Raw genomic sequence first — 20,011 nt, forward strand, 5'->3', positions numbered from 1 at the left:
TTCCAATACTGTACGGAGCACTCGCTCCGTACAGTATTGAAACAAAGTCTTATGCGAATCTACTTCGGATGTTTCATCCGAAGTCGATTCGCTCATCCCTAATGCTAATCCATGGACTTTTTGAAAAGAACATTAACAGGCACTTAGCTATAGGGATTACATAGAGAGCAGACATACAAGGGGCACTAGTGCCTAAGGACCCAAACGTCCTCTGCCAAATAAGACAAGGTATTATAAAGCACACAATGCAAATGAGGGTCCTATTACCGGTTTTGCATTGGGGCATCTCTGTGAATGAAAAAGATGTAAGTTTCAGTAGCAATGGACTAGATGTACTATATATATATATATACAGGATTTTGGCTATGCATACAAGGAAGAAAAGGAGAAATTATTGGGTTCGTACATAAGTCTACATAAGGCTCTAGTTGTTTGATAGGGGCACCTAATGGCACACAGCTCTGCTTGTAGTACCTAACAACTGCATACACAACAGTCCTAAATAAAGTTCTATAGATAAGACCCTTATTCCATGGCACAGCGACACTACAGCACACAGTAATGATAGGCTTATAGTAAATGCTTGTTTTTGCTTGCTGGTGGATAGCATACAACTGAATATCCCGATTTACAGTCATTAGCACAGCTAATAAAGGTCCCACGTTATTGCCAAGGGCAATCTAATTACAGTACTTAACATAATTTGCTAAAATAAGCACAATACAAGCTTCCTGTTATAATAATGCCGCCTCAGCTCAGAATAAGCCTGCCCTGGGGATGGATTTTGGAAACTAACAAATATGCTACAAATGAACCATATTAAGAACATACATAATTTTCCATAATCTGTCCTTCAAATGTTTTTAACTGGCAGGAAACACTATTGCCACCACTGTTTTTGCTTCGGTCACCTACCAATACAACCATCTCTTTCTATTTTCATGATTATATGTGATATTACAGAAATACACGGCAGAAGGTTTAAAAGGCACTAAAAGCATCAGGTTGGCTGATATGCAATGTAAATAATCCATTCCCTCACAATCCTATCATCTTCAGTCCCCATCAGAAACCTAACGCTAACTCTTGAGTCTACTTTGTTTTTTCTATTAATGGGTTTCCATTACGTATTATGTTCTATCTTTCCTGTCAATAAAAGTAAGAGCTAAATATAATCTGCATGGACTTTCTTTATTATATTCAATGTATACTGCAATTTGTCCCTTCACTGTGTAGTGAACTCTAGAATGTATTTAAAGTTTTCCGACAACTGACATTTTTTCACCCATCCACCGGAAAGGTAATAAAGGCTGGAACCCCCACCGATCAAGATCGCAACGAGGAAGAGTTTGGATGCAGCAGTGACTGAGCATGCACGTTACCTCTCCAAGGACTATGGAATGACATAGGTAGCCAAGCACTTAAAGGAAATCTGTCACCAGGATAATCGCTATTGAACTAAAGTCTTAGCCTAATAGCACTTAGTTCCCCGTTTCCAGATGTGCCTTTGTTTCAGCAATAGATGTTTTCTATCTTCTGAAAATCCAGTTTATTTGGTATGCAAACGAGCCAATAAGGTGCCCAGAGGGGCGGTATTCTTGTAGGAAAGAGCCAAGGCACGCCTCCTGCCACAATGTGTCCATCCACCCCTCCCAAATCACATTCAAGCCATAACTTTGCCCCCTTTTTTCCTGCTTCCAGCATGAGGGCAGAAGGCGTGCCTGGGCTCCTTTCTGCAAGAATGACTCCCATCTGGGCACCTTACTGGCTCATTTGCATACCAAATAAACTGGATTTTCAAAAGATTGAAAACATCTATTGCTGAAACAAAGGCACATCTGGAAATAAGGTACTAAGTGCTATTAGGCTAAGATTTTACTTCAATAGTGATTATCCTGGTGACAGATTTCCTTTAACTTGACTACCTCGAACAGTCCACTTCGAATGGAGTAAAAGCATGTATTGCTCAATTTACTGCTTAGTTATAGAGGCTGGAACCCTCACGATCATGTCTGCAATGAGGAAGAGTTTGGATGGAGCAGCGACTGAGCATGCACGTTACCTCTCCATTCAGACTGGGGAATGATGTGGGTAGCCAAGCGCTCAAATTGGCTACCTCCATCATTCCACTTCCATAGGAGTGGAAGCATGCATTGCTCCATTTACTGCTTGGCTCATATTATATTTTCAAACTACTGTAAATGCATCTAATAAACATTTACTACGGTCCTCAAGTCAACTTGATTCAAAGAGTCAAGCATCACATCTGTTGCACCCCTTAGTGTGAACTTACAGTAGCTATCTGCCTAAAGATTTGTGGCATGGCACCTGTATTAGTCTATGGGGCCCCATTATAATTCAATATGGCTCTGGTTATATATGGAGAAATAAAGGGCAGAATAAAAAAATTGAGGCATTATGGTGGTACACTCCCCTTAAAGCACTTTTTATGTAAAAATATCTATAACAAAGGGCCAAATAACAGCACACAACGTGCCTATGGCTTTGTTGCACAGACACTCTGTTCCGACAGCTAGTCGTAGATTATGGGGTAAAATAATTTTACCAACTGATCAAGCAACAGAAAACATGGGACCCCCTTGCATTGCAGTAGGGAAAGAGGGAGAGAAACCAAAGCAAATTTTAACAGTAAAGACTCATGAAAGTAAGTTATGTTGATCCTGTTATTTAGGTCCTCAAATTACTTATTTCTGCATGATTAATAACGTCAATGGACGTGCCAGGTGGCAGTGACAATTTGATGTGTTTCATATACCGTTTGTCCTTCAGAGGAAGTTATTCTTCATGCAGCCTGTGTAAAAAGCGGTTTTTTGGCTGAGACTATTGCAGTAATTAGTTTAATTAAATCCAAAAAGTTGTCAACCTCTGTCCAGCACTTCTATTCTCATTCGTTTGATGTGTAATTAAACAGGTCCAGAATACTGTCGCTGTTACCACACATTTTAGTTGATGCCGTTGTCCACTGTCTTTTTATAGACCGGTAACTATACTGAATTAATAAATAGTTTGCTAAATAGTTTGTGCAAGACTGAGTACACCACTGGAATAACCTGTCAAAGCTTATATAACAAATGGCAGGGAAAGAAGAACATTTTTTATATGTTGGGTACAAATACTGTAGTTGTACTGTATTAGCTGGCTCTTCTATTTTTGTTTGTCCAATATCAGTAAATGTCCAGTCTGCTCCGCGTTCACAGTGAGACTGGAGACTGGAGCAGGTCTCATAGGTATCCAGATGGGATAACCCCTTTAAATGTATGTATAAAATTAAATTATCTCTGCAAACGATCTGCTTGATACATCTTGTAAAATTCTGCTGGGCCCAAGTTAATGCAGAAAGCACATTCTGAAAACGCTGAATTCTCTGGGTCTGGAAATGACAGGAATCTATAAAGTACAGAAAAACCACATTCAGATTACAAAAAAAGAACCCAGCATGATTTTTTTTTAACTTTTGGTGTGAATGGAAAAATATATAAACTTATAGTTGAAATAAGTAAAGGACATTACATAGAAAGTTGCCCAACTTTTTTGTTCAGTTATCAATGTAAAAGTGGAGTGTTCTTTTAGACAGCTGTGCTATACATCTCCTATAAACCCATGACATTACAGAAATCTAAGCAACGTGTTCAAATAAATTATTAATGGGACCCTCAATTCATTAAAGAGAATGTATCACCTACACGAGAATGATACACCTGTATCAGAAGCACCTCCGCAATAGACGCATGGCCATGCAAACAATTTAACTAGCGGAAGAAGCAAGATCCCTGAGACGCAAAGTACAGAATTTCTAATCATTGCTGTGCAGTCCAGGGACATACTACTTCCGAAATCCCGCGAGACCTGGGAACAGCTGATCACAGACACCACGAGCGAGACGCCGGAACAGCCGCTCGCAGCCCATCCACCGCACACGTCCGGCGGGACGTCCTCGAAACCAGAGGAAGGTAGGAACATTATCAGTTCAAACCTCATGCGGTGAGGCTTACCAACGGAAGGTGCATGTTTATAAGATCATTGGCATCTAAGGATATCAAGTCCTGTTCATATGTGGTGGCGGACATTACTGAATCCATCTGCACTACTGTTGGGCCGTTATTGGAGTAGCACATAAAAGCCAGCTAAATCCATTGACTATTGCTATATGCGCATGGGACACTGTAACACAGCGGTATTACTCATTTGCTACATTATCAGCCTTGAATAGAAGAGACTGTTATTATTTAACCATTTTCTAAGTGGCATCTTTATTGTATTTTATTGTATTTTAGTTTATATGGTCCATTTGTATGTTATGTCATATTGTTATATGGGGATTTAATAAATAATTTTATGTACCACTAACTGGTTCCAGGTGTTGAGTGCTCGCCCTCACTTTCAATTTCAGTCTATTGTTAGGCTTAGAAACCAATGTGAAAATTGCAGGATTTTTGGATTTAAAAAAAAAAATATATAAATGACATGGAACATTAAAATTAACAAAAACGATTCTTAAAAAATGTGTTTAGCATAAAAGTTATTTGAACAGGTTATTTTTGTGATAACACATTCCATTTAATGTATGGTTAAATAAAAAAAAAGTAGAAGACAAACTCCCCCCCCCCCCCCCCCCCTTCCCGGATCACCAACCTAAACCATGTTTTCCTGAGGTGTAAAGTCTTAAAATCATCTAAGAGCTTTTGTTGACCCCTGGCAGTACTCTACATCTAACAATACATTTATGTGGCTGAAAAGTGACACTACAGGCCATTCCTCCATTAAAAGAAAACATTCTGTGGATTACAAACTAGAATGAAAAATATCATCACCAATGTTTTCCTAACTTTGCATGGCCTTTAAATGCTACATGGCTAAACAATTTCCATTCAAGAGCTGACAATTGGCAACCCTATGGGATCCGATCCTATAGGATCACTGATATCTGTACTTTCCATTGTCACTTTTGGAAAACATAGAAGAAGCAATTAGAATTAATAACTGCTGAACAGAATCTTAAAAATGGATCTGTTTACTTGGTGTCCTCATGATAACAACTGACCGCTGGCCTCAGTGGTACACCGAAGAGGCCATTAACTGGCTGCAGCCATCACGTTATCAAAGTGATATCACTGTTGCAGTTGGGTAAACAGAGAACAGGAGTGTAGGTGCGGTACCTGCCAGGGAAGTAATGATTACTTCTTTATTGTAGATCGATCTCCTGTTTTATCTGGTTTCCATCTGAAACCGGACAACCCCTTTAAGGGCTTGTATATTATATGTATAAATAGGTAGCTTTTTTTTTAATATTCCAGGTAAAGATGCTATTTCCTTTTATATATTGCTGAATTTTATTTTTTAGGTCTTCAAGGGGCTTGAGTTAATAAACGAAAAGAAAGTTCAAAAACATAAGTCAGATTTTCAAGGTAACATTTGGTCCACGATAACTAAATACACTGTATCTATGGACGGAAAGTGATATTTCTGCACTTAGTACAAAGTGTAAATGTCAAAAGTTTCAGAATCGATTGTGTGCCATTGTCTACAATGAAAACTCCATTATCTTCTACGCAGTGTCAATAGGACGATATAAAGAAACGTAAGATTGAGCTCTCTAAAGATACAAAGAGAAGGCATAGCGTCTGTGCACCACACCTTTACATTAATGGCACATACAGAGCACAAGTGTTAGATTTCAGGTGGTGTCCATGATGCTGTTCAGTAAGAAGGCACATGCAGATTCACTAGACAAGATGACGGCAGTATTTGGTAAATGCAGTGTGTTTAAGAAATATGCCAAACAGAACTACTATGCTACAAGGTAAGTAAGTGTCCATCAGTGGGTTTGGTACTATGTAATTTTCTTTTTGATTGAAGAAAGTTCTTTCTGCATCTCAATGAACTTTGGGCGATTTTCTGGCTTATATTCCCAACACCGCTGCATGATTTTAAAAATTTCCTCTGGGCACTTCTGTGGAACAGACATTCGATAACCTGCAAGTAAAGTAAATAACAAGAAAATAAAGGTACATGTAATTGTTGTATGTAGAAAATAGCAAACTAATGATGCAAAAAATGAACCTGCTAAAACTCAGTTTTCAAAAGTAAAGACTGAATAGCACATTGACTTAGTATTAGGTGGAGGCAGATTCTGCTGTGTTTACATTGGTCTTAAAAGTATGGACACCATCTGGGGCAATTTTTTTTTGCATTTCATTTTACTCATTTTGGACTAAAATCATTTTACAATAATTTTTTATTTTATTTTATATAAAAACAGCTTTTCCTGTAAAGGGATTTGCCGTTTTCTATATTTATGACATATCCTGAGCTAAAAGAGTTGGACCCGCACAGATCTGATATTGATGACTTATCCTGAGCATAGGATATCAAAATAGGAAAACGGCCAACCCCTTTAAGTTTATTTGCAGAAGAGCAGGCTCTCCGTTTATACTGAAGCACCTCAGAGAACTGCTCTGATGGCTCGATCTGCAGCCCTCATCTCTGAACTCCTGACAGCTTATAAAGCACTTATTATAGGTCAATTTTCATCAAACGTATAAGAATTTAGCTATATAATGAGTGTTGATGAGCAGTCAGGAGTTCACAGATGAGGGCTTAATATCCAGATGTCAGGAGAGTGCTCTGATGGGATTCATTGTGAAGGAACAGCCAACTATTCTGCAAATACACAGAAACCGATAGCTGTACAGGAAAAATATGTAATAAAGACCAATAAACTCAAAATAAGTAAATTGCAATAAAAAATTGTCCCAAAATTGTCCAAAGCCTTTAATGGGGAACCTTATAACAATTTCAATACAATGCATAAATAATCTTTACTGAATATTAACATGAGCTAAGGAACAGTCAATTCTGGAGCACTGGTAGACTCTCTCAAGCTAGACCACTTCCTGCACTGTTTCAGTCTTCCATTTGTTCTTTGATTTACATTTTCTTTTTCTAATCTGTTAAATCACTTTAAACTGGACCTGTGACCTCTCCGTGTCTGTTGTAGCAACTACTTGCATTCCCCATGTAATAACAAATTCTGGATCACCAATTCTTATGACTGTGCTGTGCAATTCTTTATAAACAGTTCAAATCAATTGCTGGCAGTGTGCATCGAAGGTCTAGATGGGTTTCCATTTGGGGCTGTGCAACTTTACAGTCTGTTACTGGCAGCACTATCTGGATACTATCGGGGTCACCCCCCCCCCCCTTCCCAACTGGTAATACCCATTAGGACCATTATTGCAAACTCATATTAATTCATTCCTAACTTCTAGAAGGAATAATAAATCAATGGTACAACACAGCGTCATAAGAATTAGGCTACGTCTACACAACATTTGTCGCGCAACATTTTGTTGCACTAATGTTGCGCGACAATTTTTATAATGGCATTCTATGGTGTCGCACTGCAACATGCTGTTGCGTCGCAGTCGTAGCATGTTTCAGTGTGACACCATAGACTGCCATTATAAAAATTGTCGCGCAACATTAGTGCAAGAAAATGTTGCTCTACAAATGTTGCAGTGTAGTTGTGCCCTGTCGCACGACTTATTGTCGTGGGAGAAATGCCGTCGTGTAGACGTAGCCTATATGTTCCATGATTGTTTTTACAAGGGCAATGCAAATAGCTGCTAAAAAGACATGTCAGGAGAGGTTACAGGGCCTCAAGTCCTGGTGGAGCCAGTAGGTATGTTAGCTGCTGCTTGTTGTATGCTGGCATCCGCTCTCTAGTGTTTTGTTGAAGCAGCTTTGAATAGTTACGACTGTACATGTTTTGGAGATTAAGTTGCTTTTTTTTTTATGTGTAATTTATACAATGCTTTGGTGGTGTTCTTGTGTTTGATTTAAAAACGCCTTTGTGTACTGTTTGATTTAGAGTTTGTCTGGCTTTAGCAAATTGCATTTATTATGTAGAGGAAGTTAATACAAGGCACTTATGTATTGTTATTATCCATATTGCCTCCTTTGCTGGGTTGATTCATTTTCCCATCACATTATACTCTGCTCGTTTCCATGGTTACGACCACCCTGCAATCCATCAGTGGAGGTCGGGCACACTTCCTGATGGCATGCACAGAACAGACTTCTATTATGACGGAATGCAATACAGAATGCCTCTCATAGGCTTCCACTGTGCATGCAGTCATAGAATTCTGTTATGGTCCATGGTAGCTGAATCCATAACGGAATTCTTAAATAACCCGAACGCCGAACTTGAAAACACAAGTTCGTTCATCACTAGTGCCAGCAGGACAAATGTCATGGATCCTTAAAAGCAGGACTCTACAAAGAACACCACAATGCTCGTGCAGCTGGGCTTGTAAATGAGGCTCATCCCAATGGACACTGTGCAAGTAAAGGGGTCCCTTCATTTTGACAACTGGTAGATTTGCAGATGGAAGTCGCCACCTATCCTAAAGGTAAGCTATCAATGAAAAAAAATATTGTGGCAACCTTTAACAAAGTTGAACTTTTAACAAAGCTAAAACCATGCGATTCTAAACAAATATGGTTAATATAAAAAAAGTGATTTAAACCAGGCATGCTGAACCTGCGGCTCTCCAGCTGTTGTAAAACTACAACTCCCACAATGCCCTGCTGTAGGCTAATAGCTGTAGGCTGTTTGGGCATGCTGGGAGTTGTAGTTTTGCAACAGCTGAAGGGCCGCAGGTTGAGCATGCCTGATTTAAACAATAGGTCATTTTCTGATGACACATTTACCAAAGATTTGTATGTCACTACTGTCGTGTAAAAATTTCCACATCATGGCATCATATAATTTGTGACTTTTTAAGCTTCTCTGCACTTTTCCAAAGTGCTGAGAAAGGGATGGTGCTTAGCAGGAGGAGTGGGGCTTAAATGTCCCTCAATCCCTTTAACATGATTCAGAGAGGCTATTTTGTGTGTGGTCATCTGCCTTGGTTTTTCTGCCAAGAAGTGCCATTTATAACATACAGCATGGGGAAGCAGATCACATGGGAAGGGAAGTCCATGTGAATTACATTACAAGATACACTATGTGGTGAAATCTGCATTCAGAAATCCGCTGTGTGAAGTACAGATGTAGTAGAGTTAACACTCATGATTTATGACATGTGTTATCTAAACTAAATGAGTTAAGCAAACCCCTTCAATTGCTTTTCAATGGCTTTTGTTTCAAGATAACGCGATGAGTTAAGAAATTTGAGTGAGGCGCTTGAGTGCTAACCCTGCTACATCTGTACAATAGCGAGCAGTGGGCCACGGTGAAACTGACTGTACGGTATTTTACCTTTTTCTACTTGTTCCCGGGCTTGCTGATTGGTCATTCCTGGATAAGGACACACTCCCAAGCTGAACGTTTCCCATAGAAGAATGCCAAAGCTCCACACGTCACTTTCAGAACTATATCGTCCTGTAGTAAGAAATTGTAGATCAGATTTTGAAAGGTAACACTATCAGTGAGGCAATTAGTTCCCTGCCCTTCTCTCCATATGCTTACATCATAGTGAAAATAAAAAATACATTACCAAAATGCATAAAAGAAAAACTACATCTGCCTCCACCTAATACTAAGTCAATGTCCCCTAAAAAGATTCCTCCACGTAACTCCTAATATTTATATAACTTTCCCTGTTATATAGTCAATTCCTATTTGTCAGGACCATTTTCAAGAAGAATTAAATTTGTTTTCTCTGAAACACCCTGAAACCACAGTAAGTAAATGACATTGTGCCCCATCACGTATGGTGAGCTGGCTTGGTGGGTATATAAGGTGTGTGATAGGCTGTCTGCTCACACATTCCTCATTGCTGTCATGGGTAAAAGGGGAGATTTATCAGAGTTGTAAAAAGGTATGATTATTGGCTTTCAGGTCAACGGAGGCCCTCACCCGATTTGTGTATGAAACCATCTTTTTTTTTTGTGAAACATGCTGGCAATGGTTTGGTACATTAAACAAAGGTCATAAAAGTCTGGCAGTGCGATTCCTTCAGGAATGCCTTTTCGCCGTTGCTTCATAATAATCTTATACGATTTAATATTATTCACTCTCTCATATACCCCCTGCAGTGCCGCCAGGCGGTTCCCGCATTTCTTTAGACCACCGATGTTCTAGCAGTCAACCACAGTCCCCATATTTTGTCAAATCTCTCAGGATTATTTGTAGCCAAATATGTCATTTATACATTGGTAAGGCTTCATCTATAAATTGCATCCAATGTTGGATTGAGGAGGCTTTCAGGGGCTTCCAATTGAATAGGACAGACTTCCTAGCATAGAACATTAGTAGTCGATATCGTTTTTAGCGTATTTGGTTTGCAACAGATCATCCACAAGTCCTAACAGGCTATTTTCAGGGGAGCATACCGCCATCCCAAGTTTCAAGTTAAAAAACTCATGAATTGCTGACCAGAATCCTGTAAATTTAAGACATTCCCAGATCCTGTGCATTACAGTGGCAGTAGCTCTATAACATCTAGAACATACAGAACTATTAAGTTGACGCATTAGTTCCAGCCTGACCGGAGTCAAATAGACTCTGTGCAACCACATCACCTGTATTAACCGATCCATAGAACTTATGACTGTACTCCTCCAGTTATACTTGAGCTTCCTTCCATGCCTGTCTTCTATTCTAGGGATATCCTTTTGCCAGTTTGCCAATGCTTTGGTCAGCAGAGAAGCCAGTTGGGATATGAGTACTGAGTAGAAGGAGGATATTGGTTTAGATAGATTTGTGTGTCTAGCAATTGTTTCAATCTCTCCATATTCTATCTTGACCCTACCACTACCAAATTGCTCTGCACAGGCATGTCTGAATTGGTATGAACCCATCCTTGCAGATCACGTACACCCATTCATGATGATTGTCTTCCAGCAAGACAATGAGACATGTCACATAGCTAGAAATGTCCAACATTGGTTGGAAGAGCATGAACAAGGGTTCCAAGTACTACCCTGACTAGCTAATTCCCCAGAACCTAATTGACCATCTGTGAGACCACCTCAATTGTCATGCTCACTCTAGGGATCCTCCCACACACCCCTCCAGTAGCTGTGGGATGCACTGCAGTCATCATGGCTCCATATACCTGTGACAACCTACCAGGACCTTATTGAGTCACCCCCAGCCCGTCTAGCTGCACACGGCGGCTACTCTGGATATTAGCTGGTGGTCATAATAATGGGAATAACTGTGTATTTGCTTGCATATGGAAAAATAAAGTGAAACCAGCAAACATGAACATGCTAGAACATCCTGCTTTAACTGCATAGAAAGTTTTCAGCCTTTGGGACTTCTGCAGGGTTTTTCACATTAAACTTGATACAGATTTCCAGTATTGTGAGCGCAGAACATTATCCCCGGACTCCAGCTGTGCTGCTAATTTCTTTTGGTGATACAGTACTATACTGCATCTAATGTATCTATAGAAAGGAAATAAAGATCCCGAACAACTGAAAACCACAAATAATGGAAAAATAAACACTTTCCAGGCCAGAGGCACTTCCTAAAGATAACTGGGGTATGGATGGGATTATTTTGCAATTTACATTGAATTTGTCTTGCATGTTTTAAAAGTACTATATTAGTTACCATAAATCCCAGTGGAGCTTACAATCTAATATACTGTATCAAAAACAAAGGGGGAAATTTGGTAAATTACCAGCATATCATGGCACCAATACATTTTTTGTGGATGGTGACAAGACTTAATACGAGGACTGGCCAATAAAAGATGCTCCTAGGGTAGTTTAAGGGTACAGACATATCTGGCTGAAATCTACAGATGCAAAAACCACCATAAACGGGCTGCTTTTGGTGTTGCAATGCTGCCAAGATTGCGGAGGTTCTTTCTCTGCTTTCAACCTTTACAATGTATAAATCATCACTCTGCAGATGGAAAACCAGCAGTGAAAGGCAGTTTGTACTACTTGATGTCTTTAACTGGAGCAAATTAATGAGATTTTTGAAATGTCATCCACTTTGCTTGTACTGTAAATGATGTAGAATTTCTGCAGGCCTTTCCACTGCAGTCAATCTGCAGCATTTACGTTACGTGTGACCATACAGCTGTTCTATGACCCTTAAAGAGGTTATCCGACAAATAAAAACTTGTCTAGCAGTTGTAAAACACCTAAAATAACAAAAGAAGTCATACTTTCTTCACTGTTCTCCGGTCCTGCACCATTAATTTTTCTGGCTGCAGCAGTGACATTTCATGCACACAAGTCACCATGCAGCCAATCACTAATCTCAGCAGTACAGAGGACGTCACTGCTGAAGTCAATGATTGGCTTTAGAGGGGTATGGTGTGTATGGGATGTTATAGCTGCAGTCGGAAAAACAAACAACCGGTAGGGAGGACCGAAGCATGATGCTAGAAGGGGAGAAAAGTGGTAAGCATTGCTTCTTTTGTTATTTTATCACATTTACACCTGCCGCCCCAGTTTTTATTTCACTCAGACAGCCCCTTTAAAGGAGTTATCCCGGAAAAAGATAATGATGGTTTATCCTCAGGATAGGTAATTATCACATCAGCGGGGGTCCAAGTCCCGGTACCCCAGCAGATCAGATTTCAGGTAGCCATTGCACTTGCCGACACTCTAGTGAGTAATGCAGGCTCCTGGCAAATTTCCAAGGACAGCCCCATACATCTTATAGTGCAAATGCCTGGTATTGCAGCTCAGCCCCATTGATTTGAATGGGTCTGAGCTGCAACTAGGCCATGTGACGAATGTACAGTGATGTCACTGGCCTAGGAAGAGACTGCGGCACTCAAGGCCTCTTCTAACAAGGCAGCACGGTGGATCAATGGTTAGCACTGGTGCAGTGCAGCGCTGGGGTCCTAGGTTCAAATCAACCAAGGACAACATCTGCATGGAGTTTGCATGTTCTCCCCGTGTTTGTGTGGGTTTTCTTCAGGTACTCCGGTTTCCCCCCACACTCCAAAGACCTAATAAGAGGGAACTTAGATTGTGAGCCCCATTGAGGACAGCTTGCTGCTAAAGTCTGTAAAGCACTGCGGAATATGTCAGTAAGAGCATTTTTTATATATATATATATATATATATATATATATATATATATATATTACAGCTGATCGGTGGGGGTCCTGGGTGTCACACCTATCCTGAGAATTTCATAAATATATTTTCCTGGATAAGCCCTTTAAGGTAAACTCTGTGACCTGATTGAAGCCCCTTTTTATCATATTGTGGTCATGGGCCTTGGCTATTCTAAGAACTGGAGCGCTCAATGAATAGCATTGCTGCTTCTACTACAGAGATGCTAAAAGGTGTAGCTAGTGACTGTGGACCTAAACTGTGTGTGGTTGTGAAGGAGTTAACATTTTACCATATTTCTCGCTTAATATTTAGATAAAATGTTGGGAGCACTAAACTTTTTAATTTAATCGAGTTGTGATTTACAGATTTATGAGGTTTCCCCCTCCTACAACTAAGCTGTTACATGTCTGACAACAGAGTACCGCTAAACAGATGTCAGCTTCTAGAGTGCGTGTAAACAGAATAAATTATATAAAAGAACAAATCAGTAAAAAAAAAAGAAAAGAAAAAAAAAGTCTTTCACATCTATTGAATTTCTTTTATGTGGACTGTATAACCTAAAATCACAAAAGTACGTTTCCAATTTCAGTATAATCGAGTGAACTTCTTATTTTTCCAGGGTCTCCATCTCATAGCTAATTATACCATAATGTAGGGACTGTAACAGGTAAATTATCTAGGTTAACAATCCCTTCGGAGATTCTAGTAGGAGCTTTCTTTGAAGATTCAGGCAAAAAATACAACAACAAAAAAGCTTCATGCCTTGGCATTTTGTCTGTCAGAATGCCGAAATCCATAACAGAAACTGGACGAATCCTGTTACAGCCCAGTGCCATTGGTGTCAGGCATATGCTGGATTTCATGCCCCAGTTTTTCTCTTCCTGTACTGGAACAGACCATCTGTACGGCACCGCCGATGTGAATCTAACCTAAGGGTGCTGCTAATCTACCCCTTGCTTCAGTAGCCAACGGGATACATAAGGTTATACTTAGGGCTCATGCACACGACCGTATGCCCTCCAAGACATACGGTCCGTGAGCGCGCCATACGTCCCGGCACGGCATACATCGTGCGCACAGCATCATAAGTTACTATGATGCTGTGAGCATCGAACCGCCCACGGGACTACTGTCTCGCACTCATATGATATTATGACAGTACAGGACAATAGCCCCGCGGGCGGCCCGATGCGCACAGCATCATAGTAACCTATGATGCTGTGCGCTCCTGCAAACAATGTATGCCGCTCCGGGACAAATGGCCCGCTCACGGACTGTATGTCTCGGAGGGCATACGGTAGTGTGCATGACCCCTTGCTGTATATTTAAACTCCACAGTCTATTACACTCAATAAGTAAAAAGAGTTTTGTGTCTAGACAAAGCCATGCTATCGTATATTACAATGGGGTACAACCGTTGAAAGACCAGGCTTATTGAATATTCTAAACCATGTTACATTCTGAAGCTATTTTGTGAATATTACAGTACAGCAACAAAGTGTTAACTGCCTTGACGTCAGTGTGCCCAGTGTGTACTTTAACTATCTTTTCTAGCTGCGCTAAATTAGTTTTTAAGTTTAATAGGCAATAATTAAGCCCATTCAATGTGCAGTTGGAGGTAACATTTGTTTTCTTGTCTGCTCCCCCACTCACTTCAAGCTTTGGCATGCTGTAATTTAACACTTTTCCTTGAAGTCACTTCTTTGGTATATATGTTAACTGCAATTAAGTTTCTCAAGACGAGAAAGCTGAGCTACAAAAAACACTTTTTGAGAAAAAAAAACTGAACTTTTTGAAAACGTACAATGGTTTTTCATACAGCAAAGAGCTTCTTTCTAAGGGCTTATTCACACAGCCGTTGTTTGGCTGTTCAATGCATTAGGGGCCACAATTTGCGGTCCCCAATGCATGGGCACAGTATGTGCAGCTGCCGCAACGGATCCAGACCCATTCATCTTGAATGGGTCTGTGATGCGTCTGCACCGCAAAAAAATACAACAGAAACCCCACGGAAGTATTCCGTAGTGCTTCAGTGCCGCCACGACCTTCCGGATTGCGGACCCAATTACGGGCCGCAATATGGGCATGGCCGAAAAACGGCCGTGCGCATGAGCCCTAACCAACACTAATGGGGGTAATTTATTTTCCAGAAAAACACCTAGTGGATATAAAAAGTCTACACACCCCTGTTAAAATGACAGGTTTCTGTGATGTAAAAAAATGAGACAAAGATCAATCATTTCAGAACTGTTTACACCTTTAATGTGACCTATAAACTGTACAACTCAATTGAAAAACAAACTGAAATCTTTTAGGTAGAGGGAAGAAAAAAAATAATAATATATATATATATATATATATATATGGTTGCATAAGTGTGCACACCCTTAAACTAATACTTTGTTGAAGCACCTTTTTATTTTATTACAGCACTCAGTCTTTTTGGGTATGAGTCTATCAGCATGGCACATTTTAACTTGGCAAGATTTGCCCACTCTACTTTGCAAAAACACTCCAAATCGGTCAGATTGTGCACAGCCCTCTTCAAATCACCCCATCAGATTCAGGTCTGGGCTCTGACTGGACCATTCCAAAACTTGAATCTTCTTCTGGTGAAGCCATTCCTTTGTTGATTTGGATGTATGCTTTGGGTCGTTGTCATGCTGAAAGATGAAGTTCCTCTTCATGTTCAGCTTTCTAGCAGAAGCCTGAAGGTTTTGTGCCAATATTGACTGGTATCTGGAACTATTCATAATTCCATCTAGCTTAACTAAGGCCCCAGTTCCAGCTGAAGAAAAACAGCCCCAAAACATGCTGCCACCACCACCATGCTTCACTGTGGGTATGGTGTTCTTTTGGTGATGTGCAGTGTTGTTTTTGCGCCAAACATATCTTTTGGAATTATGGCCAAAAAGTTCAACCTTGGTTTCATCAGACCATAACACCTTTTCCCACGTGCTTTTGGGAGACTTCAGATGTGTTTCTGCAAAATGTAGCCTGGCTTGGATGTTTTTCTTTGTAAGAAAAAGGCTTTCATCTTTCCACTTTACCCTATAGCCCAGACATATGCCTCTACTCTACCCTATAGCCCAGACATATGAAGAATATGGGAGATTGTTGTCACATGTACCACACAGCCATTACTTGCCAGATATTTCTGCAGCTCTTTTACTGTTGCTGTAGGACTCTTGGTAGCCTCCAAGACCAGTTTTCTTCTCGTCTTTTCATCAATTTTGGGGGGGACGTCCAGTTCTTGGTAATGTCACTGTTGTGCTATATTTTCTCCACTTGATGATGACTGTCTTCACTGTGTTCCATGGTTATCTAATGCCTTGGAAATTCTTTTGTACCCTTCTCCTGACTGATTCCTTTTAACAGTGAGATTCCTCTGATGCTTTGGAAGCTCTCTGTGGACGATGGCTTTTGCTGTGGGATGCGACTAAGAAAATTTCAGGAAAGACCAACTAGAGCAGCTGAACTTTATTTGGGGTTAATCAGAGGCACTTTAAATGATGGCAGGTGTATGCTGACTCCTATTTAACATGATCCCCAGTTATCAGAGGGTGTGCACACTTATGCAACCACATTATTTTTTGTTTTTTTGTTTTCTTCCCTCCACCTAAAAGATTTCAGTTTGTTCTTCAATTGAGTGGTACAGTTTATAGGTCACATTAAAGGTGGAAAAAGTTCTGAAATTATTTATCTTTGTCTAATTTTTTTTTTACATCACAGAGACCTGACATTTTAACAGGGGTGTGTAAACTTCTTAGGCCTCGTTCACATCAGCATGCATGCAGGACTTTTGTCTCCGCTCCAAAATCATTTTCTGAGCGTAAACCTAACGGACCCCATTATAGTCTATGGGGTCCGTAGGCTCCGCTCGTCTCAGTTATGTGCCCAATCCGTCCTTTCCGTTCTCCTGCTCCTATAACGGAGCAGGAGAACGGAAAGGCTGAACGCTGGTGTGAACTCAGCCTTATATCCACTGCAAATTAGCCGTATTTCTGATGCAGATTGTGGTGCAATGATTAGTTGCACCGCAGGTTGTTACTTTTCCCGACTTGAGCGAGGTCTATAAAAAATAAAAAAAAAGTGGGTGGGGAAGGGGCCTGTCTCATTTATCATTTTCTACGCCTGTTTTATGCCTCGTTCACACACCAGTGTTCGATCAGTGATTTCTATTATACCTTATGTCTGTGGAGGCTCCACTCCTGGTTTTGGCTCACAATCACTGATGGAAAGCACTGACCAAAACACTAATGTATGAATAAGGGCATAGGCGCAGAAAACTGTCTAAATGCAATCCAGCAAGGAAGCTGTCTTACATTTAAAACTGGCGCTGGATGCGCTGAAGTTATGGAAAGGCCTGTGCCTCTAACTTTGACGGCTCCACTGCCAGATATAGGTGTCATTAAGACTGGTGTCTAAAACGCCGGTCTTATTAAAGGACCTCCTATATTTCCTTCTATATAAATACTCTACAAAGTTGCTGAGCATTACAAATACTTAGGCTAGTTTCGTAGTACATGTCGTAGTTTTATTCCGGCATGTTTGCCGTACTGCCGCCATAACTCCTGCCAGGCCCCATTATAGTCAATGGGGCCAGAGCGGACCTCCAGCGGCACGCATGCACTAGCGGCAGCACGGATCCGGCAGGCTGTTCACCCGCCGAAACAGCCTGCTGGAGAAGGCTAGCCTTATAGCTGTGACTTATGAAAAATAAACGTATACAGATGTTTGCATGACTTTGAATGAACGAATAGCTCAAGTATTTAACTCCTTACCCAGTAAGACGTTCCCTCTAAGTCACGTTTCTGAACCTCAATGCCAGAATGGGTTTTTAAAATGCTCACACTAATGAGCTGGAGTGGAATGCCTAGAGCTGGAGCTCATCAGATCAGTTTAAACAGAAGAGCATTGTCAAGTGATAGTCATTAGGTCTGGCCATCTTTATTATTTGCAAAAATAAAGCAGTGGAGAGAATGAATAATCTTTCCTGAGAGATTGTTGAGTGTGCTGCCCATGATTGCACCTGGCATGATTTGTATGGGTGCGATTCATTTTTTCAGCAACTTCACCTGATTATGCAGATTGTATAGAAAGTAGGTGGATTAAGCAGAAATTAGAAACAGAGGGGAACTCATCAAAGAGGAATGAAACAAAATTAAGTTGATTTCAACACTAATTGCTCTGAACTGAATTCATTATTTTGCACTGTGAAGGTTTCCCTACAAGGTTACAGAGCTGTCTGAAGTCTTTAGAATTTCACATGAAAGAGTGTGTAAAAAAACAAACGCCATAAAAATATATACAATTAAACAAGTCGGCAAAATCAACAGGGACCAACGGAGCATCGCCGTTGGAGTATGATTTAACAGGTGAGTTCTAGCAGCTAGTTTAATAGTTTGGACAGGGATCTATTCAACATCAGTTAAAGGGGTTGTCTGGGTTCAGAGCTGAACTCTGATATATCCCCATTTTACCCCTCCAGCCCCCCCTGATGTGAGCATGGGAACATTTTATGCTCCGATGCTCTACCTTGCCCTACGATGTATCGCAGAGAGCAAGGGCTGTTTGTTTAAGAGGCTTCCGCATAGCAGTGTTCCCAATGACGTCGAAGTACTGATGGGCGGGCTTTACAGGCTAGGGCAGCGATAAAGCCTGCCCATTAGGCTAGGTTCACACATGAGCGTTTTACAGCGCGTTCCTACGCTCAGGTGTGAACCCAGCGTCAGTACCGGTGACATCACCTGGTTCACTGCTAGGCAGAAGCCTCCTCCTAGCTTTATCCATGCAGAGCCCTGTAGGTCACTGAATCTCAAGAAAAAGCCTTTGCCCTGCGATATTCACCGCAGTGCAAAGGAGAGCATTGGAGCATGAAATGCTCCGATGCTCATATCAGGGGGGCTGTCTGGGTGAAAATGGGGACATGTCCCCATATGTAAGACAAAAGATCTTACTCAATATGACATTTATTTGGGCAGTCAGTTTCCAAAAAATAAAGAATCTATAATAAAAAAAATCCCTGTGTGAGTGCACTGTGTCCGTGTGTGTGTCACCAGTTTTGCACTGGGCATGTGCGGTGTCCAATCAGGAAACCGCGCTCCACACAAGTTTCCCTGCAGCCTGACTGCCCATAGATACCTCCGAGGCCACAGCTCCCCTGCCGCCGTTCACTCCTGTAATAACCAGCTAACACTGTGCTTGAAACGGCCGACATCGGTGCTGGAGGGGCTAACCATCAGGCCACTGCTCTGGCAGCGTCCCGATGCTTGAAGGGTTAATACCCCCCTCCCGCACACAACCCCCCCAACCCCCTTCAAGATGGCACCGCACCCCCCCCCCCCTCCTCAGGATGGCAGAGCAGCAGCGGGCAGAGTGTTAGCTGTAATGTACAGCTAACACTCTGCTTGAAACAGCAGCAATCGGTGCTGGTACAAATGTCGTCCATTTAACCCCTTCCATGCAGTGGTCCTTAGGGACCGCTGTATGGAGGGGCTAACCATCGGGCCAGATGCTTGAAGGTTTATTGCCCCCTACCTCCCCCCTCGCACACAACACCCCCACCCCCCCTTCAAGATGCAGAGCGCGCAGCACCCCCCCCTTTTTAGGAAGGATGGCAGAGCGGCAGCGGGGTAGAGTGTTAGCTGTAATCTACGTTTAACCCCTTCGGGACCGCTGTATGGAGGGGCTAACCATCGGGCCGCTTCTCTGCTGTTGCAGCAGACGATGCTTGAAGGGTAAACTGAGGGAGGGAGCTCCCTCTCTCCCCCATCGGGCCCCTGCACTGTGGCAGCGTTCCGATGGTTACCATGGCAACCGGACACCTTCACAGGCATCCAGCTTGCTGTGGTATACCTAAGCCTGATCAGGCTCCTGCCTTTAGCATGAGCCTGATCAGGCTCAGTGAGAGTTCAATACACCGCAGTGTATTGTAAGACATCAGATC

General features: G+C 41.4%; 1 protein-coding gene across 2 annotated transcripts in view; it reads right to left on the minus strand.

Annotated features, from left to right (window-relative positions):
• Nucleotides 1-1,898: 1,898 nt before the first annotated feature.
• Nucleotides 1,899-20,011, minus strand: part of FER (FER tyrosine kinase) — a 239,241-nt gene continuing 221,128 nt past the window's right edge. For both annotated transcript variants that reach the window (XM_044275952.1, XM_044275953.1), the window contains 2 exons: nt 9,287-9,409; nt 1,899-5,994 (listed from right to left, as the gene is read on the minus strand). In XM_044275952.1, the coding sequence (XP_044131887.1) occupies nt 5,852-5,994; nt 9,287-9,409 (266 nt within the window). In that variant the 3' untranslated portion in view covers nt 1,899-5,851. The remainder of the gene's footprint in view (nt 5,995-9,286; nt 9,410-20,011) is intronic.

Source organism: Bufo gargarizans, chromosome 1 (genome assembly GCF_014858855.1).
Source record: "Bufo gargarizans isolate SCDJY-AF-19 chromosome 1, ASM1485885v1, whole genome shotgun sequence".
Classification (NCBI taxonomy): Eukaryota; Metazoa; Chordata; class Amphibia; order Anura; family Bufonidae; genus Bufo; species Bufo gargarizans.